Here is a 24008-nt window from a genome sequence, read left to right as displayed (position 1 = left end):
CAAGGCAACACGTAAGGATGCAGAACTATCAAGGCTGCACAGATACATCATGGAAGGGTGGCCAAAAGAGGTAACCGAAGAACTGAAGGTGTACTACAACAAGAGGGAGGAGCTATCTGTTGAGCAAGGATGTGTTCTATGGGGTACAAGAGTAGTGGTACCTACAAAGTTAAGAACAGCAGTGCTTAATGACATCCACAGTGGACACCCTGGTATTGTAAAGATGAAGACCGTTGCAAGGCAATATGTCTGGTGGCCACGTGTAGACATGGACATTGAAAAAACCTGTAAGCAGTGTGACCGGTGCCAGTTGGAGCAGCGTATGCCGCGCCCAGTCCCTTTACACCCCTGGGAGTTTCCTGGAGGGGTTTGGAAAAGGCTCCACATTGACTTTGCTGGTCCGTTCATGGGTCACATGTTTATGATAGTTGTCGACGCATATTCTAAGTGGTTGGAGGTTTTCAAGATGACACAAATAACATCCTCCGCAACCATTACAAGGCTTCGGAGGCTTTTTGCGTCATATGGTTTACCTGAGCAAATTGTCACAGACAATGCCACAACCTTTATGTCAGAAGAGTTTCAGCTGTTCACTAAAAGGAACGGCATCCTTCACACAACTGGTGCACCGAGGCATCCAGCTACCAATGGCCTCGCTGAGAGGTTTGTTGCCACATTCAAGGCGGGCATGAAGAAGCTGGACGGAGAAGATTTGAGTGTTGAGGACAAAGTCTCACATTTCCTACTGCGATATCGCACAACTCCCAACAGTGCGACTGGAGAGTCACCCGCGGATTTGCACCTGAAGAGACATGTGCGTTCACGGTTGGACTTTCTAAAGCCGAATATCGAAATGAGAGTGAGGAGGCAGCAGTATCAGCAGAAGGAGGAGCATTACAGTCGAGCTGCAGAGAGACAGTTTGATGTGGATGATCCTGTGTATCTACGCAATACTGCAGGGGATAAACCCAAATGGATCCCTGGAGTAGTTGCACAACAGACGGGTCCAGTGTCGTACCGGGTGCAAGGAGAGACAACTGACCAAATGTACAGGCGTCACGGAGACCAGTTGCGGCCTCGGTACTCTCAGGGAGATCCAGACCCAGGTTCTCAAGGAGCGACTCAGTTGGCTGAGCAGGAGAATGACCTTACTGGGCCAGTCTCCACAGCACCGGCCTCACCACCTCTTGTTTTGGAACAACCCGAGCCGCTTGATCCTGGGACAGTGACTTTGAGGCGTTCGGAGCGCACGACTAAGCGGCCCTCACGTTACAGGGTTTAAGTACAGTAGGATTCTGGAAATTGTTCAGATGTTTCTGAGGGTTGAGTTTTTTGTAAAGTTTAGCATGCCTAATTAATGTGAAATTTTATGTTGGTGTAATGCCCTATGCGGTGGTTACCTTTCATTTAAGGGGGGAGGTAATGTGGTGTATTGATATTGTTTATATGTGCATTAAGTTTGACCTTGTAGACTTGCCGTAGTTAGCTCTTGTGTGCCTACTGCGCATGTCTTTAGCGGAAGCAGCTTGTTAAACCCTTTGTATCACGTTGTCGTTGTTGCTCCCAGATATCTAAATATAACTAGTGAAACGCGTGCCCCGCCTCGTTATTGAAGAACACCACATTTACCGTAGTGTCTGTGGTGGGACCGCGAGACAGAGTCGGTCCTGGGTGCGCTTTGCCGTACCGTAACCTCCCGCTCCGCTCCACAACGTACTGCGGTGGAACAGCGGCTTATGACATTTAGTGAATCCACTCAGTGGGACATTACCAGAGGACCCGTTCAAGCTACATTTTGTTCAGGGCCTAAATTACTACTTGAAGTAGCCACTGAACACTTTTTCTTTTAATTTAAGGTTTATTTAGGTATATTTCATTTTAAGCTTCTTCCTTGTCTTGTCTTGTCTTGCTCCATCTTCAGTTAGATGTTCAGTTAGTGGAGGAGATCTTTTAAACTGATGTGTTGATTCACATCAGTTTGAAAGGCAGGTGAGCGGTGCTCAGAGCAGGCCTTTACTGTGAAACAACTGGGTTTAGTCTGGGATTTTTACTGTGAAACAACTGGGTTTAGTCTGGGACCTTCACTGTGAAAGAACTGGGTATAGTCTGGAACTTTTACTGTGAAAGAACTGGGTTCAGTCTAGAACTTTTACTGTGAAAGAACTGGGTTTAGTCTGGGACCTTTACTGTGAAAGAACTGTGTTTAGTCTGGGATTTTTACTGTGAAAGAACTGGGTTTAGTCTGGGACTTTAGTTTAATGTCAGAGTGAGTCGACTCAGTCCAGGAGAGACTCAGAGTGTGTTGAACCTCCTTAGTGGACTAAACCTGAGGACAAGAATAAGTCAGGTCATTAATATGAGCTGGACCTGGTGAAGTGTTCTGTCTCTGTACTGCAGTATCACAGTAATCTTTACTCCTCTGCAGTATTCACAGTATCACAGTATTCTGTACTCCGCTGCAGTATTCACAGTAATCTTTACTCCTCTGCAGTATTCAAAGTATTCTTTACTCTGCTGGTGGGGGTGCCCGCTGCGGCGCCGGGTCCTCCTTTTGCCTCTCCCCCGGTGGGGCGGGCTGGCCCCTGCTGCCGCGCTCTGGGTCTGCCTCGCTCCCGGATCGGGGGGGGGGGGGGGGGGGGGGGGGGCACGGTGGGACTCCTGATTCTGGATGGACAGTAGACTGAGAGAGACCTCCAGGGCCTGAAACATGGGATGTGTGTGTGTGAGAGTGAGGGGGGGTTCCCTAACCACTGGGTTCCAGCCGGGCTCACACTGGGCCCTGCGGGTCTTGGACTCTTAGACCCTCTTACGGCGCCTTGTCATAAGCCGGGTGCTTGGGGGTGGGGTGGGGCAGCACGGGGGTTCCAGCTGGGCCAAGGTCCTAGCGATGGGGGGACCCCCTCCCTCACAACCCACCCTGCCTTACATCACTCCAAAATAGGCAACAGTGGGGCGGTGCCTAGGGTGGGGGGTCCAGGCTACTTAACTGCGGTCTGGGTCCTCCCCTCGACTTTGCACCACCCACAATTTTAACCACACCTAGTCACGCAAGGTCTTGAGGCGTTCTGCCACTTGTCAGCTGTAGAACGCCCGGGCCCCCGCTACCCCCCAATTTTAAACCTCACCATAGACACACACATTGCACCCACCTCCTCAAAACACAAAGACACACCCTTACATGCATCCAACACTCCACAGGGTGGGGGGAGAGGGGGAGATGTGGCTCCCCCCTGGGGTCTCACCCCGGCCCGGGGTGAGTGCGGCTGGAATGCGGGGGGGGTGCTCAGAGCTCCAAGAGGCCACACCTGGAAACAACTGCTCAAGAGGACCAGGGACAGGCCAGGATGGGGATCAGGTTCACCAGGAGGCCAGCCAGACTGGGATCAGGTTCACCAGGAGGCCAGCTAGACTGGGATCAGGTTCACCAGGAAGCCAGCCAGAAGGCCAGGATGGGGATCAGGTCACCAGGATCCTTGAAGCAGTGATGGGAAGTGGTTCTGGGGGAGTCTGCTGGGTCCCAAGCACAAGTCCATAAAATCAGCTTTAATGAAGAAAAGTGAGGGGAGACACAGGGACATGACAATAGGGTGAAGGGTTATATATTGTACATATTTGTGTGTGTGTGTGTGTGTGTGTGTGTGTGTGTGTGTGTGTGTGTGTGTGATAACACTAAACGTGTTCAATGCCTGAAATAAATAAACAAAAAATTATAAACATAAAAAAAAAATTAAAAAAAGATTCAGGTCTGCTGAAGCAGGGAGGAACTAGGACATGCAGGACAGGAGTCCATCCAGGACCGAGGTGGGACACCCCTGCTCTAAAGGATTCAGCTCCCAGTGATATTGGAGTGATACTGATCAGGGATCAGGACAAACTGCTGAGTTCACAGGAAGTGGGTGTGACTTATTAACGTGACTCCTCCTCTACACATGGCGCTGGTCTTTGGCTCGAGCAGTGGACGTCCTCAGGCTGTGGTCAGTATGTCCAGGCTGTGGACGTCCTCAGGCTGTGGTCAGGGTTTGGAGGGAGCCACTGTCTGTGGACACCAGGCAGTGTGTGGATACAGCAGGCAGTGGATGGTCTTGAACCTGCAGGACGGAGGAGAACAGGTTCCTACAAGTCAAATTTCAGACTTTAAGACCTTTTTAACAAGAGCGAGGACAAAACATAAAGCCCATTTGGAAGCATGTTGACAGTCAGAGCAAACTGGTTCCTAACAGGAAGTGGTTCACCAAACTCCACTGCTCAACAAAATAAAGAAACACTAGAAGAACACCCTAGATCTCAAAGGATGAAATATCTGTGTTTAAAGTTTTTATTCAATATACAGTAGAGTGCGTTGAGAACAAAGTAACATAAAGATGATCAATGTAAATCAAACTATTAACCCATGGAGGTCTGGATTTGGAATCCTATCAAAATAAAAGTGGAGAATAACATTGCAGGTAAAATTCCTCCAGACGAGTCAACATGAGGCTCAGTACTGTGTGTGGTTCCACCTGCCTGGAGGACCTCCCTACAACGCCTGGGCATGCTTCTGATGAGGTGGTGGATGTTCTCCTGAGGGACGTTCTCCTGGGGGACGTTTTCCTGAGGTATGGCCTCCTGGGGGATGTTCTCCTGAGGGATGTTCTCCTGAGGGATGGCCTCCTGAGGGACGTTCTCCTGCGGGATGTTCTCCTGAGGGATGGCCTCCTGAGGGACGTTCTTCTGAGGGATGTTCTCCTGAGGGACGTTCTACTGGGGGACGGCCTCCTGAGGGACGTTCTCCTGAGGGACATTCTCCTGGGGGATGTTCTCCTGAGGGACGTTCTACTGGGGGACGGCCTCCTGAGGGACGTTCTACTGGGGGACGGCCTCCTGAGGGATGGCCTACTGAGGGACGTTCTCCTGAGGTATGGCCTCCTGAGGGATGTTCTCCTGAGGGACGGCCTCCTGAGGGACGTTCTCCTGAGGGACGGCCTCCTGAGGGACGTTCTCCTGAGGTATGGCCTCCTGAGGGACGGCCTCCTGAGGGACGTTCTCCTGAGGGATGGCCTCCTGAGGGATGGCCTCCTGAGGGACATTCTCCTGAGGGACATTCTCCTGAGGGATGTTCTCCTGAGGGATGTTCTCCTGAGGGACGTTCTCCTGAGGGATGGCCTCCTGAGGGATGGCCTCCTGAGGGATGTTCTTCCAGACCTGGATCAAAGCATCCGTCTGTGGTCAAGGTGTGGTTGGTGGATGGAACCAGACAGTTGGATTGAGGTCTGGGGAACCGGCTGGCCAGTCCAGAGCATCAAGACCTTCATCATGGAAGAACTGTTGACACACTCCAGCCACATGAGGCCTTGCATTGTCCTGCATCAGAAGGAACCCAGGAACCACTGCACCAGCATCTGGTCTCACACTGGCTCTGAGGATCTCATCCCGGTACCTGATGGCAGAAGGTTCTCCACGTTCTCCAGACTCTGTCACGTCTGTCACATGTGCTCAGTGTGAAGCTGCTCTCATCTGTGAAGAACACAGGGTTCCACTGGCCAACCTGCCAGTGTTGCTGTTCTCTGGCTAATGCCAATGGGCTGTAAGAACTGCCCCCCCCCGGTGGACGTGGTCCCTCATAGCACCCTGATGAAGTCTGTGTCTGACAGTTTGAGCAGAACCATCACATTAGTGACCTGCTGTAGGTCATCTTGCAGGTCCTGTTCCTTCTTGCTCAAAGGAGGAGGTAGAGGTCCTGCTGCTGGCTTGTTGCCCCCCCTCCACGTCTCCTGGTGTCCTGGCCTGTCTCCTGGTGTCTCCTCCATGCTCTGGTCTGGACACTGTGCTGGGAGACACAGCTCACATTGATGCAAACTGGTCAACCTGAGTAACTTGTGTTGGTTGTCGACTCGCCTCCTGCTGCCTCCAGGACGGAGAACACGAACAACATTCACCAGTGAGCAGAACCTCAGCCAGGAACCAGGAGAACAGCGTCATGGTTTGTGGTCACCACCTGCAGAACCTCTTTTCTAGTTGTCTTGATAATTGCCTCTCATTTCCTCATGTTGTTGCTTCCTCCCTGGACAGGTGGATGTCCCACCAGTGTGACGTAGTCTTGTTCAGGCGTCCCTTTACTTTTTTGAGCCGTGTAAGTTTATGACACTTCTCAATATACAGCAGAAACATTTATGGCAACAAAACTTCAGTGCCTCCCCTCACGGCGATTTTTCTCATGATAAATCTTTCAGATTTTCTGATTAAGCTACGACGAATTAAAAAAAACTAAACAAAAAAGGTTTGCTATTTATTTGTGATCATTTTATTTTGAAGACAACTCAGGGGTCAAAACATAAGAGCTCACCTTGACCGTGACAAAGGTAAACTTAATATGACCAAATAAATCAAATAAAGCAAGAAAAAGCAACAACTGCCTCTGATTGGCTCGCCAGCCCTCATGCTGCAGGTTAACATAGACACTAAACAATCAGAGTAGAGAATGCAGCCAGCACCAGCCAATCAGACGCAGAGTAGGGTGTGTCCCCGAGACGCGTCTGTCCAATCAGGTGCAGCATGTGACTCTGAGCCGTGCTACATGCTACATGCTAAGCCCTTTCGGGGCATTAATTGTGTCGACTATTTGTGGCAGTTTTAGAAAACAAAAGATGTAGAATATCAGATTTAAATCCTTTTCAAGACTTTTTTTAAAGGATTAAATGCAGATTTGTAAATTCAATACTTTTAAGACTTTTAGGACCCCTGGAGAATCTCTGACTCTCAGCGCCACCAGCAGGGGGAAGCTGAAAGACATGAGGGACAGCTGGAGGTCCTCTGATTGGTCTGCCCTGGCCTGTCTGTGGCTTCAGAGCAGCGCCCTCTGGTGGACTGAGTGAAGAAGCTCCTTCACACCAGAGAGTCAAACTGTCTCAGTCCAGTCTGATCCAGAGCAGCCGGGCCGCCACCAGAACGCCAGAAAGAACTTTAGATTTAAACTGATTAAAGGTGTTCTTTGTTGTTGTGCACAGTGGAGGTGGCGATACTTTTCAAATATATATTTTCTAACCTGAAAATGACTCCAGTATCACCATGAACCAATTAGAGTGAAGCCTGGTGAAAATAGTGAAATGTCCAGAAACGTCTGCTGCAGCTAAAATAAATCTCTTTTCTTTGAAACTTTGAGCCTTCGCTTGGCGGGTTGGTCCTGCCACGCTCCAGCGCGGGCCCATAGGCCTGATGTTTGGCGCCCGGTGTGTGCGGTGCGTTTACCTGGTGGGGTCTTCAGCCAGCGTGAACGCTCCCCCGACGCTCACCACGTTCCTTCTGTTCTCCAGGCCTCCGTAGCTGAGAGTCACCTGAGTGTTGGACCAGAGGCGTCAACAAAACTCTGAATCATGAAGCACAAACGCTCCACAGCGCCCCCTGGTGGACTCACCTGCTCCAGCACGCTGACTCCAGGCAGCCTCTGCAGGTTCTCCAGGTGAGAGTGGAACAGGTGAGAGTGCGTCAGGGTGACCTCCAGCAGAGCCTCGATGATGTAGCCCACGGTGCAGTCGTCCGGGAGCCGGATCTTCTCCGCCGTGCTGATGAAGTTCCCCAAACTGAGAAACACAAGTTCCTCATGAGAACGACAGCAGCAGCAGCAGACCTCCTGGAGGTGGTGTTTAACCCCTTCTTGTTCAATTCTGACTCGTCAGCAATAAAACAAGCGGAGATCTTCAGGGGCTCCGGGTTCAGAGAAACACTCCACATTTATTTACATTCGTTTTCACTAAACCGGGAGAGAAATGTGCAATTTAAACAAAATCCCATTTTAACTATCAGTTTGAACTCGTGCTGTTAAAAATAACACGTTAATTTAATTGATTTGAAATGTTCAACAACTTGGGGGGGGGGGTTGTTTTTTGTAACTCCCTTACCAGAGCAGCCACATGTGCAGCGTCTCTGGATGCAGCACCGTGACCACAGAGCAGCACAATACCCAGTGGAATAATATAAAGGCAGAAAGTTTCACTTTAAAAAGTTCCCTGACGGCTGATTGAGAAAGTGAACGTCATTAGTTTTACTTTGAAAAGCCGAATTTAACGACCACAGAAGTAATTCTGGAGCAAAACAGCAGGTTGCCATGTTGGCTGACCAGGAGCCTCCAAACTGCTAAAGCTGGAGGAAATACTGGTGAAATATTAATTTCTACTCTTTCTCTCTTTCCCTGGCTCTCTTGTGTGTGTGTGTGTGTGTGTGTGTGTGTGTGTGTGTGTGTGTGTGTGTGTGTGTGTGTGTGTGTGTGTGTGTGTGTGTGTGTGTGTGTGTGTGTGTGTGTGTGTGTGTTACAGTATATTATTGCCACTTTGTTCATGTAATAAGTTTACAATATTAAAATTCTCCACTGCACTCAAACAAAAACCCAGACTGATGTTAGATGTTTATTAATTAATTAATTAATGTTTTTATTATTTTCTAACTTTTTTAAACAGTTTCACCAAAAGCTAAAAGGACGTGATAAAAATAGTCTTTGAATTTAAATACAGACTGTGTGCCGAGTTGACATTAATTCTGTGGTTTTCCCTGAATAAATCTCCATTACAAGCTTCAGTCTTCAGTAGAAAAACAATGTGATTAATCGCAATTAATTAAAGAAAATTGTGCAATTAATTAGTTAATGTTTCTTAATGGCTTGACATCACTAGTTTAACTCCCCGTCCTCCATGACACTTTAACAGGTTTGAACCGGTTTCAGCTGGTTTCTCTTCAGACTGATGTTAGATTGTGTCCTAGGTGCAGAAGACGTGGTTCTTCGGGTGGTGGTACCTGGCCCACGGACTCATCTTCAGGGCCAGACCTCGGCTGATGCAGAAACCGGCTCCGCCGGTGGCGAACCAGAACCGGACCGACACCTGAGCAGAACCAGAACCAGACACAACATCAAGTCAGAGACACCACGAGACCAAGAGTCTCGGGAAACGGGGGGTTGGTGTTGGACGGCGGGGAGTTGGTGTTTCACGGCGGGGGGTTGGTGTTTCACGGCGGGGGGGTTGGTGTTTCACGGCGGGGCTTAAAGGACGTGACCTGACCAACACTGACCGAGCCGTCACTCTTCACGCGCTCCGCGGCCTCGATGGGGTGGTCCAGGCTGGGCCGGCCCAGGTAAACATCCTGGCTGTGGTGGAACGACGACAGCAGGCGGTGCAGGCTGGGCAGGATGACGTAGTTATCATCATCCACATGACAGAACCACCTGACACACACACACACACACACACACACACACACACACACACACACACACACACACACACACACACACACACACACACACACACACACACACACACACACACACACACACACACACACACACACACACACACACACACACACACACACACACACACACACACACACACACAGTTGCTGGCTGTCCCTCACATTGTGTGTAGACTGTGTGTGTGTAGACCGTGTGTAGACCGTGTGTAGACTGTGTGTGTGTAGACTGTGTGTGTGTAGACTGTGTGTGTGTAGACCGTGTGTAGACTGTGTGTGTGTAGACCGTGTGTAGACTGTTCACTCACTTCTTCCGGGACTCGATGAACTTGTCGTATTCCACTGACATCTTGCAGCACAGCGCCTGACGGGTGTGAGCGGCGGAGCAGTTGGTGTTGATGATGTTCACTCCTGGAGCACACACACACACTATTTACACTCATGGAGGACACATACACACTATTTACACTCATGGAGGACACACACACACTCTCGCTACAGTCGTGGAGGACACACACACACACGCACACACACACTCTCTCTCACTCATGGAGGACAGACACATAAACACACACACACACACACATACTCCTGGAGGACACACACATGCACTACATGAAGACATGAGGACATGAAGAGATGAGGACATGACATGAGGACACGAAGACATTGTGACATGAAGAGACAAGGATATGAAGAGATGAAGACATTGTGACATGAAGAGACAAGGATATGAAGAGATGAGGACATGAAGACATGAGGATGGAGTGTGTTTAGGCTGACAGACTGATGGAGGACAGCTCCATGGACACACACTGCTACTGGACATTCTGAAGGGCTGTAGTTTGGAAGCGCGCCCTCGTGTGTCAGACATCAAGAGGTTCATCACACGTGTCCATTCAGGGAAAAGGGTGAAATGAGGAGTTGTTCTCGGAGTTTCCCCGACGCTCGGAGGCTCACCGGTCCTCAGGCGCAGCTCCTTGTCCTCCCCGTCAGTAAAGATGAAAGTCTGAAACAGAGCAGGACACAGTGAGGTCCATCAGAAGTAGGGTTGTTCGGTATACCGGTACTGTATTGGCATCGCAGTACTGACGCCTTATAAACAAGACTATACTGGGCCCGGCTGGTACCAGGATCTTTTTTCCTTGACGTTACGGGACGTTTTGGACAATGGAAAGTGTGGAAAACTGCGCTCCGGTTTCTTTTTTGCGCTTCGGTTTCCGAGAGGTGTGAAAAAAAACAGCCGACACGAATGCGTGCTCCGACCCGAGATCCGCAACTGAGAGAGAGAGAGAAATCAATGGCTGCTGCTACATCCACAAGGCTGTAACAGGTACTAGAAGTACTATATGAAGAACTTTGGTTTCAAAACAAATGAGCGTGGTGTCTCCATGAACACTGAAGCATTATAAATATTAGTATTATAAATATAATATAATAAATAATATAAAAGAATATAATATGAAAATATTTTATTTTACCATTTAATGTTATAAAGATTACTGCATAGTAACAAACCATTTAAAGACATTGGTCCTACTGAAGACAGGCTGAATTTAATGACATTTCTTGTGTTTTCTTTTTATTTGGGAATGTATCGAAAAGTATCAACCTACATGGTGGTATCGATATCGATACCAAAATGTTGGTATCGTGACGGCACTAATCTGAACACGACATCCTGAGAGAACGTTCACCCTCATACCATCACTCCCCCCACCCCCACCCCCCAGGATGAAGAGCTTTTTAAAAAACCCAGCAGTAGGCGATTTGAAGCCGTGTGTTAGTGAAACGATCAGCTGACAACCTTCTCAGAGGGCTTTAGGGAACATCCACACCACGAAAAAAACCATCTTTGTCCTCCCTGGCCTTCTCCCAACAAACCGTCCTCACCTCACTATGAACACGGCTCAACACGAGGCTACAGGGCATGTAGTACACATGCCAGGCCTGTAGGGGCGCTGTGACTCACCAGACACAACCAAAACGCAGAAGAAGACAGACCACATAGAAATTTAGAAGTAGGCTTCTGCACATAAACACATAAACCTCTATAACTCTAGTGTTATAGGTCTATGGCCCCGCTCCGCCTGCTTCTAGCTTCTGCAGCTCCATCCGAGCTTGTAGTCCCTGATTGTTGTGGTTATTAGGTGACGTAGTGGACCGCGGTGGGGGGAGGATGGGGGCCATTACGTCATCTTTTGTCCACGGATGATCGTCTTTGCCGGGGTTTTAGAATTATCCACTCTGGGACTCGTGTTCAAAAAGCCTGTCTCCGGGCTCCTGAACACCGCTTCACGTGGACGATAGGCCAGAAACAGCTGGTTTAGGTTTACCGGTCTCCTGGTGTGGACGGCCCCTTAGTTGTGACTCCTGGTGTCTGCGGCACTGTCTCATGGCCCCAAGACGCCCTGGAGGGTTGTTAACATATATGGTGAACTGGAGGCGTGTTGCTACCATATATGGTGAACTGGAGGCGTGTTGCTATCATATATGGTGAACTGGAGGCGTGTTGCTACCATATATGGTGAACTGGAGGCGTGTTGTTACCATATATGGTGAACTGGAGGCGTGTTGCTATCATATATGGTGAACTAGAGGCGTGTTGTTACCATATATGGTGAACTGGAGGCGTGTTGCTATCATATATGGTGAACTAGAGGCGTGTTGTTACCATATATGGTGAACTGGAGGCGTGTCGTTAACATATATGGTGAACTGGAGGCGTGTTGCTACCATATATGGTGAACTGGAGGCGTGTTGCTACCATATATGGTGAACTGGGAAGCGAAGTGGGATTTATTAAGATTGATAACTTCCTGACAGGAGTACGACTCACGTAAACGATAGTTTTTTACATACGAATGAAGTTTATAATGTGCGTACTATAGAACTGAGAGGTTAATCGAGGCCTCCGGTCTGCTCTGCTGTTCCTGCTGCTGCTCAGAACCAAGAGTCTTTACCAGAAACACACGAGGAGAAAGTGGGAGGGGGAGGTGTGTACGAGGTCAGAGGCCAGAGGTCAGAGGTCACAGCACGCCGCCGTCAGCTGGCAGGTTGTCTGGTTCATGAAACACTTCTCTGGGTGAGTGAGCCTTGAGGCTGTGGGGGCATCAGGGTCCTTCAGGGACACACCGAGACACCACCCAAATACACCAAGACACCACCCGAAACACCACCCAAACACACCGAAACCCCACCTGAACACACTAAGGCCCTGTTTCCACGGCAACGTTTCACATGACAACACCTAATCCATTAAAAAAAGGAGTGTTTCCACTGCAGCAGCAGAAACAGAGACAATGATGTAGTTAGTCTGCCGGGCCACTGGAGGGCGCTGTTGCTTGATTTTGTAATGAAACTACACAGACGTGTGCAGCGAACAAAACACTATAAAGGTGAAGAAAATGGAGAGAACCTGACATCAACATGGACTGATGACACATCGGATGATATCAGGGAGAGTCTCAACTATTAAACTACTGATCTGGAGGTTAAAACTAGAATATGGACCGCGGGTCGTACCACTGCGGGTCGTACCACTACGGGTCGTACCACTACGGGTCGTACCACTGCGGGTCGTACCACTGCGGGTCGTACCACTACGGGTCGTACCACCACGGGTCGGCCATGTTTGTTTACAACTGGATTGGGGGGCGGGGGGGCTTCAGCTGCATTTTTGGCCTTTTTTGTGTCGGGACTCCGACTCCACCTCCACCTCCACCTCCAGGCAGACGGACAGTTGGTGCTGCAGCTCTGCTCACCTGCTCCTTCGCCCGGGACACCCAGGTCTGGATCAGCAGCTCCAGTCTGGACTTGTGGTACTTCCTGGTGGTCTTCACAGCAATGAACACGTCCTGCTCCTCCAGCTGGTCCCGGGGCCCCGGCCGGGTGGAGAAAGCGGCTCCTTCGGAATCCGTCCACACCGCGGTCGTGTTGTTCCGTCTTCTGTGGAGTTCAGTTGCAGCCACAGCATGGGCCTGAGACACTGGAGCCACGGCGAGCTGTGGCGGGGGCATCTGGGCGGGCCTGACGTAGGCTCGGGGCTGAGGAAGCTCCACCTGGCGAGCCAGGGGCCGGAGGGTGGGGATGAGCAGCAGGAGGAGGCCGCAAAATGCCAGGGAGAACAGGAAGCAGAACTTGGTGACGCCCACTGAAGCTACATGCATCCTGACTGCCTGACGGAGCAGCATCCATCAGCCTCCAGGGCGGCAGCCCCGGCCAGGACCACCCTGCTCCATCATCACTCTACCACCTCCACCCTGCACACAGAGAAACAGTCAACACAATTAGAATTAAGTAACGTTAATGCTTTATAGGTGGACGTGTGTGTGTGTGTGTGTGTGTGTGTGTGTGTGTGTGTGTGTGTGTGTGTGTGTGTGTGTGTGTGTGTGTGTGTGTGTGTGATTCAGGAATCAGAGATGGAGTCAGTCGTTCTTGACGTGCTGAACTCCGGGTTGAGAAACTTTAAACGGAGTTCGGCCACAGAAACAAAGAAATGGCAGATTTCACGGTGAAACAACCAACAGGCAGTTTGAAGATGAACTCCTTCATCCGGCCACAGAGTCTTTGTTCCAGGGAGGTTTACCTCAGTCTCAGCCGCGCTTCTGGTCAGTTTGGAGGGTAAACTCCGCCTGGGCTCCTCTGGTGTTTCGGATTATCTGGTTACCCTGTTAACTAGTGACCGACTTGCTTTAGTGTTCCTTATTGCTGTTGGTAAAAGTAAATGTTGAAAACTCGACAGAAATCCGGAGCTACCAATTAAAGCAACATCTGCTGTTAAGAACTGGTGAGGTTTTAACATCAACTGTTGCTCGCGGCAACGAGGCAGCGAAAGGAAGTTGGTCACCAGATAACAGGGAAACCAGAAAATCCGAAACGGCAGCTCTTTTTGTTCCGACGTGCCGGGGAAGACCTCAGCTTCTCCGGCTCCTCCTTGCGGCCTCTAGCGTCCCAGCCTCGGCTCGGTTTCGGCAGCTGAGCCCGCGGGCCCCGAGGACCGAGCTGCAGTCACTTTTGGTTTATTAACTGTTCCATGGTCTGTGAGACGAGCCGCTCCAAACAACAACACTGCAGCCTCACTTCCGCTCAAGGCCTTCAGAATAAGAGCACAAACGGAAACCGACTACTGAGGCCACAAGCCTTTAAAGGGGACATATCATGCTAAATCCACTTTTTTAGCCCTCAAATGCATTTTGTTGTATATTTAGAGTGTTTAGAAGTACAGAAAAGTTCAAAGTAGTCTCTTCAGGTGCTCCGTTGATATCTTTATATTCTGTTTTGGTCATATTTTGCAATCGGTTTCGATTTTTCTATTCTCTATTACGTTTTTTGAACAATGACGTCACAGTATTCGCAGCGGAACTGCCAAATTAGGACATCGACACTTCGAGCAATCCGCCATTTTTGTTTCTCACTGCGATTTTGTAGTCCAACCTCAACGATGCCGAAGTTACGAGAGGATAATTCGAAATGTTCGGTTGTTGGATGTAGTAACCCACAAGCTTCGTTACACCGTCTCCCAGCATCAGAACCTTTTCGAAGTGCCTGGTTGAGTTTTATTTTTCACAGAAATGTACCCACATCTGTGGGTAAGGTCATTTTTGTGTGCGCGAATCACTTCAAGGACGACTGCTTCAGCAACCTCCGCCAGTATAAAGAAGGATTTGCCGAAAGACTTGGTCTGATTGAGCGGTCAGTTCCTTCTATCTATGGAGACGACGAACAGAGCACTTCGGTAAGCTGTATATAACGCTAAAAAGTGTGATGATAAGACGTCCCTGTCATTGTTTTGTTAGCATTAGCAGTTGCACCGTCTTCATATGTTAGCGCTGTGTGCTCGTTTTAGATTATAATGTAACTTCTGTGTTAAATAGTCGTTGTAATACAGGCAGTATTGTAGTAGTGGGCATGGATGGAGAAGTTAGTGTAAATATAGTAACACACCATTGCGTTACATCCATATGAAGACGTTGTTCTGTAGGTGCATCATCGTCATTTTCATCTCGCTCCGCCGGGTCCGACTCTGGCTCCAACATGTATGGCTGGATGGACAAATCTTCCGTTGTTGACATTTTGTAAATAATGTGTGACTATAAAGTTTCTGCGCCGCTAGATAATTGTATCTGTTCTATCAAACTACAAAGATGGCCGAACAGGGTGGAGTTGAACCGAGTGTCACCTCTGCAACCTGGAGAGGAGGAGGGGTATGAAGAGACCGCCCCAAAACGAGTTGCTCTCAGAAGCACATCAGAAAAGGGGTTGAAAAGGGGCCTGTGGAGCTCTAATAATGAGGAATTCAGACCCAAGCATTGCAGTTCCGCTTTATATAGACCACAACTGTATGATTTATATGTAAAAAGGAAGGATTTAAAAGCATGATATGTCTCCTTTAATCAATACAAAATATGTTAAATCAATTCTGTGATGTCATGACGTGGGTTAGAACTCCATTACCCTGAAGGCTGAGCAAGCTGGTCATAGTGACGTAGGCAGTCAGGCCGGTAGCCGGAAGCGGCTGTTCAATAAAGTTAAAGGCCGTTTTCCAATACCCATACTTGTCTATACTTGTGCTCTCGTGCACTCGTGAAACGTCATCAGTGGGAGACCAAGTACTGTTCCAATTCTTAGGCCGTTTCTCACCGAGTACACATGGAATACCCGGATGTATCCTCGCTCCGCCCACTTTTTCGAGGATGCATCGACACTGACCTGTGCAGACTTGGGAAGCCAATTTACCCATAATGCATTTGGCAGGAGAAGCCGGAGGAGATCGAGGAGGAGGAAACACACAACGGTGAGTAAAAATCTGAAATATTAGCGTCATTGTTCAACAGAGTGCAGTTTTAAGAGTATTTTAGGCCAGAATATAGTTGTTTAAAATGTTGTTATGAGGTTGATATTTCAAGATCACGTTTACGTACACATTTGTTCTGAGGTTTTCATGAGATCTAAATGTTTTAGTGTAAATCTAACAGTGTTCATGTACATTTATATTTGCTGCTGAGGGGAAAGATCATGTTTAAAACTATTTAACTTGACTGAGAGGTGAAGGTTCTACTGGCCATAGTGTTTTGTCTCAATTGCACTAAAGTGTTCTACCCATTCTACTGGAGGTTCTATCGGAGGTTCTACTGGTTCTACTGGATGTTCTACTGGAGGTCCTACCGGAGGTTCTACTGGTTCTACTGGAGAATGCTGTGGATTCAAACTAACACCATGCACTATTGTAATCCAGGACTACTGAGGAACCTGAAGCCTGATCCAGTGGAGAAGAGGAACACTTCCAGATGAGGAGTGAGAATTGTTTTTGATGCTTGAATTATTACATGTATATATTTTATTCATACATGAGTTAATAACTTACTTAACTGGTAGTGTGTCATTCTTTTTGTTTTATGTCCTCCTCATAGACCTCATAATTGCTGAAATTCACCCGAGTCAATTTCTTCTTTAAAGCAACATTACGTTGTTTATCAAATAACACAGAGAAATGTTAAGTTCTATATTTTACAGTCATATACAATCATTTACAGTCTGTTGATCGCTCTGTCTTTATCCATCTATCTCCATATATTTACACGAGTAGAGAACATGACCACAGGAGGAGAGCTTCCTGTCTAGATGTAGTTCTCCTCTCTGAGGCCTGGAGGTCGTTCTTCAGGAGCAGGTAGCTGGACAGTGAGTGTCGCTCGCACATCACTTCCTGCCAGGTCCCTCTGGACGCCCTCAGTGTCACCTGGTCATCTCCATCATCATTCAATTCAATTCAATTCAATTCAATTCAATTTTATTTGTAAAGCGCTAAATCACATCAACAAACATCTCAAAGCGCTCTTACAATGATAGAGTACAACAGGACCCAACTAAACCCTTCCAAAGCAAGCAGGTGTAACAAGCAACAGTGGCCAGGAAAAACTCCCTCGCATGGAGAGAAGTTCAAGAACTCCCTCTTCAGGAAGAAACCGTGGGGCGGACCCTAGACTCTGGAAGGACGGCCATCCGCCTTGACCGGTTGGGGGGAGAAGTACATGGGATAGGACAGGGAGAGAGAGGAAAAGAAGAGGGAGAGAGAGAGAGAGTGGCAGACAGGCCAGATAAGTACAAATACTAAGAAAAGTCTATGATGAGCGTTGGTCTGATGATGAGCCAATCTCAGTCTGGAGTTTAAGGGCCGTGCCGTTGCGGTGGGGTCCCGGTGCTGTGGGGGGGGTCGGGTAGTAGGACCGTCGTAACTCCACTCTGTGAGTCTTGGGTCTGATCCCCTGGATCCTGCTCTCCTCCTGTCAGGGATAAAAAAGACGGCGGCAGTGTCTGGTGTCTACAGTAATGTTGTTACACAGAGAGAAAGAAAGAAAGACAAGAAACAGAACCTCCAAATGTAGAGTTCCTCCCTTTAACGGGAGAGAAAAAATCCCCTCAGCAGTCTAGGCCTAGAGCAGCTCAACTTAGTGCTCCTATTTTATTCCTATTTTATTCCTAAGGATAAGCTTTATCAAATAGGAATGTTTTTAGTCTACTCTTAAATAAACTAATGGTGTCGGCCTTTCGGACCGAGGCTGGTAGTTGATTCCAGAGTAAAGGAGCCATATGGCTGAAACTCCTGCCTCCTGTTTTACTTTTATGGACTTTAGGGATTACCAACAGTCCTGCATCCTCAGAGCGAAGGGCTCGTGGAGGGTGATAAACTTCTAGAAGTTTCTCGATATAGGACGGAGCCTTCTGATGAAGAGTTTTATATGTGATCAGAAGGATCTTGAATTCTATTCTAGATTTAATTGGAAGCCAGTGTAAGGATGCTAAGACTGGGGAGATGTGCTCTCTTCTTCCAGTTCTGGTTAGTAAACGTGCAGCAGCGTTCTGCACTAGCTGTAAGGTCCTAACAGAGGAGTTTGGACATCCTGACATTAGGGAGTTACAATAATCTAATCTTGAAGTCACAAAGGCATGAATAATTTTTTCTGCATCTTTGAAGGACAAGAAGTTTCTAATTTTTGCAATATTCCTTAGATGGAAGAAGGCTGTCCTGGAGACATGTTTAACATGGGAAATAAAGGACAGATCCTGATCAAAAATAACACCCAGGTTCCTAATATCACTGTTAGAGGTTAAGGTAATATTATCTAACCTAATCAGACTGTCTGAAAAGTAATCCCTGAGCTTTTTAGGACCTAGGATTAGAACCTCAGTCTTGGATGTGTTGAGCATTAAGAAGTTGATAGACATCCAGGACTTAACGTCCCTGGACCTTCCTCCTCCTCCTCCCTGGACCTCCCTCTTCACCTCCATGATGTCACCCGATGCCACACAGACAACACTCAGACAGCAAGGACGTCTCTCCAGGCTCTCAGAAAGACGGAGCACCAGCAGGTTTGACCTGGAGTCTGTTGGGTTTCAACCTGCCTGTCAGTTAAAATTCACATGAAAACATTTGATATATTTTGATGTAATCATGAATCAGAATTCATTGTGTACCTTCGTGTTCATGATTTTGATTATTGAAATAATGCAGGTTGCCAGTACAGTGATATAATAACAACTGTGTACTGCAGGCATGGATATAGTACTTCCTCTGTCTCCCATCAGAAAGTACTTGGTGGATACAGTACTTCCTCCATCACCCAGCAGAAAGTACCCAGCTGGGACCAGTACTTGCTGGTACATGGAGGATCTGTGCGGGACAAGAGCATCCTGCACAGATCCCCAGTTGCCAATGTACACATCAATAAGCCTCATATATTATAGAGTATTTTTTAATGACAGGTAGATGCAGGGAAGATTCTACCTTGCTGACATGTTTCAGCTTCATCTGTAGTCTTCCTCAGAGCCTCATCTGGTTGTGATGACATGTCGGTCTTCATCAGGTGACGGGCCAGATGAGGCTCTGAGGAAGACTACAGATGCAGCTGAAACATGTCAGCAAGGTAGAATCTTCCCTGCATCTACCTGTCATTAAAAAATACTGTATAATATATGAGGTTAGAAAGAACTTTAGAATTTTAAAAGACAATGTCATATTTCTATGTACATAATGTTTCTAACTTGTGTTATTACTGTTGTAGGTTCTGCTGAAGTTTATTAAATAAAATTTCCTTTATCTTCTGCTTGATATCTTTCTTTACTCGACAGTGTAAGTGATGTGTGTATTTATGTATTTACTCTCACACAGTATAAGCCATGTGTGTATTTATGTATTTACTCTCACACAGTATAAGCTATGTGTGTATTTATGTATTTACTCTCACACAGTATAAGTCATGTGTGTATTTATGTATTTACTCTCACACAGTATAAGCTATGTGTGTATTTATGTATTTACTCTCACACAGTATAAGCTATGTGTGTATTTATGTATTTACTCTCACACAGTATAAGCTATGTGTGTATTTATGTATTTACTTTCGCACAGTATAAGCTATGTGTGTATTTATGTATTTACTCTCACACAGTATAAGCTATGTGTGTATTTATGTATTTACTCTCACACAGTATAAGCCATTTATGCATTTATTCTAAAGAGAAATTACAGCTAATGATTGGAGTACTTAACTGTAGGATGTATATTAGACAAATGTAATAGAGTACATATTAATGACATGAGCAGAAGGATGACAACAAGCAGCAGGTATGTGAAAAGCTGGTTACTTCATTTAATAAACATCAGGGATCTTCAGTAAAACAGTAAAATACTAGTTTGTATTAGTAGGACGTTTCTGATCAGCTGCTTTCATTGTTCAAGGAGATGAAGAGTAAAATAAAGGCTGTATAGGAGGTAGAAGTAATAGTAACACTGTCCTATACACAGAACTATACACTGTACTTTATACAGTACTGTACATGGTACTAAACACAGCACTGTACATTGTACTATACACGGTACAATACACTGTAATATACACAGCATGTATGCAACAGAAAAGGTACTATTTTACAATAATGTTCTAAAAATTTAGATCATCATATAAAATATCAAGTACAAATCATCTTCCTGCTGAACCTGAGAGACAACAGGTTCCTCCTCCTCCTCCTCCTCCTCCTTCTCCTCCTCCTCCTCCACAGCTTCAGGGTCCATCATCCAGCCATGACAGCCACCATGTCATCAAGTACTCGTGTTCCAATTCTCCTTTAACGTCGATGTGTCCTCATAAATTTGTATTTCCGCACTTCCAAGGACGCTGCAAGTAGTTACTCATGACGTAGGCGAGTACACACTGGTGCTCTAAGAATTGGAAAACGGCCAAAGACTAGTTACTTCACCTTGTCTGGTTTCTATAACGTCAAGACAGACAACACAAATACGAAATATATTTAATCAATAGTAAACATCTTCAATCAATACTAAATATGGCTAATGATGTTTCACTGATAAAAGAAGTAATATATTTAGTTAATAAGCCATTCTCATACTTGTCTAAGCAATAGACCATTTTTAACAGAAACGTTTCCTGACAGGATGAAAGTAGTCAGGCTGATTTCAAGCTTTACCACTCGTCTCAAATCATGGACCTTCGTCTTCAGCCCCGTCCGTCTCCACCGCCTTTCAAGACAAAACAAAAAGTTTGACCAGTTTTGTTTCAGAAAAGGTTTGAATTTTGAAAATGGGAGAAACACTGAAAATGACATAGTTTCCATGTTGGTCCACTAGTAGGTGCTGTTGTTAGTTTCAGTACTGGAAACACACACACACACACACACACACACACACACACACACACACACACACACACACACACACACACACACACACACACACACACACACACACACACACCAAGTTGGATCGTTATTATGGTGACTGTCAAAATAAAACCACCAAGTTGGATCGTTATTATGGTGACTGTCAAAATAAAACTACCAAGTTGGACTGTTATTACGATGACTGTGAAAAATAAAACTACCAAGTTGGTACAGTGACTGTCAAAATAAAAGTACCAAGTTGAATTGTTATAACGCTGACTGTCAAAATAAAACTACAGAGATGGACTGTTATTATGGTGACTGTCAAAATAAAAGTACCAACTCCAGGAGAATATGGACTGGTAATCATGACACCACAGAGGAAACTTTGTTCTGATTAGCTCTACTGAGCATGTGCAGAACTACTATTTACTACACAACATAGTGACCTCCAAGGCAAGGACTACGACCCCTGATAAACATACCAGGATATCAATGTTACCTAGATTAACATACCAGGATATCTTTCTCTTACCGAGATTAACATATCAGGATATTGCTGTTACCTAGATTAACATATCAGGATAGCTCTGTTACCTAGATTAACCAACCCAGACATTCTGGATCCTTATCAGCATTAACATGAAGCAGGTTATCAACTCACTAGCTCAGCCAAAAGATCAAGGATAGCTCAGCTGGTAGAGCATGAGACTCTCAATCTCAAAGTAGAGGGTTCATGTCCCACGCCGGGCGCCACCTTCCTGTGGGCTCTCCACCTTCCTGTGGGCTCTCCACTTTCCTGTGGGCTCTCCACTTTCCTGTGGGCTCTCCACCTTCCTGTGGGCTCTCCACCTGCAGGAAAGGTTCAGTGCTCAGACCGCCACCCCCGCGACCCGGACATGGACAAATGGGAGAAAATGGATGGATGGAGAGTTCAACCAGAGTTTCCCTTCAGGATTGGAGCGTTCACCTGAAAGGGGCGGAGCTTGCAGTGTGTGACCAATCACAGAGGGAGAAACCCTGCAGAGCAGCTGGCTTTACAATAGAGCAGCAGTTAATCTCTGAGATTATGAAGAATTCCAACCCATCCAGCAGCTCACAGCAACACTGCTGCTGCAGCCAAAGCCAGAACCTTCCTGACTTGTTAATGCTGACTTGGTGAGATTAGAGCAGAATAATTCATGGGACAATAGAACCGGAGTCACTCACTTTATTCCAGCAGAACGGTTCGAGGCAGAGCTTCCTCACTGCTCTTCTTTTACTTTACATTTTACCTCCACTTGTTCTGAGGCGGAGGTTCCTCCGTGTGAGTGTGTTTCCTGTTGGAATATTAATTCATCACCGTGACGACAGGAGAGGTTCTGCTTCCATTAATTCATGGTTCTGCAGTTCTGTCAGCGTGAGCATTAGTATTAAACTCATTATTCCAGCTCAACCCTCGTGGAGCCAAACTGACCTGGAACAAGTCAAGAACAAGAACAAGAACCAGAACCAGAACCAGAACCAGAACCAGAACAAGAACATCCTTCAAAGCTCAGAGACCAGGATTTATTGGGTTCTGTCAAAATGATTGTTCTAGATACTTTCTCCTCTCCGCTCCACTGCAACTCAGAGCTGAACCCGACCACCAATCACCATCATTTAAGAATGGGCGGGGCATTTTCCAAGAGATCTGATTGGTCAGGAGGTGGAGCTTTACACTCACTGTGATCTTATCCAGAACATATCCTGCTCCGGAACAGGTTAGACATTCAGAGTCAGTTACCATGGTGATTTATCCTGGGAAGAACTGAACCAGAGTCTTAGTACGGAAAACCTGAGTTAATCCTGAAGTTACCTGGAAAAAAGGAAACCAGAGTTAATCCTGAAGTTACCTCAGTAAGAGACAATCCAGCGTTGTAGTACTGACTACTACAGGATTAATAGTGTTTATGGCATCTACACAGAGTTTTCCCAGAAAGTTGCATTTCCCTCGTTTCCACAGAATCTGAGTTCCCCTCCGGAGTCATTCTCAAAAACCTGAGTTTCTGTCAATTCAAGTATTTTGCCGTGTAAACAAACCCCAAAGCGCAACAAAAAAAATAGTTGCCGTGTAAACGTGGTGGTGAGAATGATCATACTTTTAAACACAGTGAATAGAGAGCCCCCTGGTGGTGAGAATGATTGTATTTTTAAACACAGTGAATAGAGAGCCCCCTGGTGGTGAGAATGATTGTATTTTTAAACACAGTGAATAGAGAGCCCCCTGGTGGTGAGAATGATTGTATTTTTAAACACAGTGAATAGAGAGCCCGCTAGTGGTGAGAATGATTGTAATAGAGAGCAGTTAATAGAAGACGTTCTCATTAACATGCTTGTAAAAAAAAAATTTTTTTTAAAAATTGAAGCAGAAGCTTCATTAGTCTCTTTTAGAAAGTTCTAGTTTTGTGTTGCTGGTTTATTGGAAATGACAGTTAGTCTGAGTTTAGTGGAACTAAATCAACCTCAGGTCGATTCTCTCCAACACGTCAATCTTCTATCAAAGCATTTATAGAATCTTGCAGCAAGAAGACTTTCAAAATAAAGTTTACTCCTAGATTTCCAGTCATTAATAAATACGACCATATCTAAACATTTAAAAACTTTACCAAACCTGAACACATTTCATCAATTCTCAACACTTTTATGTTTGTGTTTAAAAAGGACTATGATGGAAACCTGCAACTTTTAACCCTCAGCTGAGAATGAACCCGTTCATTTATCCAAACCGAACCCTAAAGAATGATTTGACCCCCAATAAGAACATTCTTAAAATTGTTGGATTTTTTGCCTTAATTTTAATTATTAACTGAAATAACACTTAAAATTCACACCTATTAGAATCACTTTAATTTAATTTGGGCACATGATGTTCAGATACGGTGGGAGGAGTACTTTACCTCGCAGTACTTCTATGTGTGCGTTTTGTTTTGGGCATATATTATTAAATATACAATACCAAATGTATAGTTATATACATTATTATATCACACTAGATAGCGATTCTGGATTCAGTAAACCTATTTCAAAGTTTTTTAAGCTTGTACAGCGACTACTTTCCAGTATGACTGAGTAATAAAATATATCTAAGATTCTGT

At 46.3% G+C, this 24008-nt stretch overlaps 1 protein-coding gene across 2 annotated transcripts; it reads right to left on the bottom strand.

Annotated features, from left to right (window-relative positions):
- Window positions 1-3522: 3522 nt before the first annotated feature.
- On the bottom strand, window positions 3523-14320 carry rfng (RFNG O-fucosylpeptide 3-beta-N-acetylglucosaminyltransferase). 2 transcript variants are annotated; one of them, XM_080460436.1, is made up of 9 exons: window positions 13805-14320; window positions 12981-13478; window positions 10177-10225; window positions 9525-9627; window positions 9037-9190; window positions 8764-8849; window positions 7391-7556; window positions 7225-7310; window positions 3523-4088 (listed from the first exon to the last, which is right to left on the bottom strand). In XM_080460436.1, the coding sequence occupies exons 2-9, from the start codon at window positions 13407-13409 to the stop codon at window positions 4013-4015; spliced, it is 1149 nt and encodes a 382-aa protein (XP_080316562.1). In that variant the 5' UTR covers window positions 13410-13478; window positions 13805-14320; the 3' UTR covers window positions 3523-4012. The 2 variants fall into 2 exon arrangements, with proteins under 2 accessions (XP_080316562.1, XP_080316563.1); XM_080460437.1 differs by having other exon boundaries at window positions 3530-4088; window positions 9037-9145; window positions 13805-14313.
- Between the last annotated feature and the right edge of the window lie 9688 nt (window positions 14321-24008).

Source organism: Lipophrys pholis, assembly GCF_963383615.2.
Source record: "Lipophrys pholis genome assembly, chromosome: 1".
NCBI classification, from domain to species: Eukaryota; Metazoa; Chordata; class Actinopteri; order Blenniiformes; family Blenniidae; genus Lipophrys; species Lipophrys pholis.
The sequence above is the reverse complement of the archived record's forward strand: the minus strand, read 5'-3'. Positions and strand labels throughout refer to the sequence as shown.

What these genes read in the sequence shown, in the direction of transcription:
- rfng (XM_080460436.1), bottom strand. Translation starts at nt 13,409, where the DNA reads ATGCTGCTCCGTCAGGCAGTCAGGATGCATGTAGCTTCAGTGGGCGTC. An exon ending in TTCATCGAGTCCCGGAAGAA is followed by an intron (nt 9,191 to 9,524) that starts GTGAGTGAACAG and finishes TGTGTGTGTCAG; the next exon opens with GTGGTTCTGTCATGTGGATG. An exon ending in AAGATGAGTCCGTGGGCCAG is followed by an intron (nt 7,557 to 8,763) that starts GTACCACCACCC and finishes TGTGTTTCTCAG; the next exon opens with TTTGGGGAACTTCATCAGCA.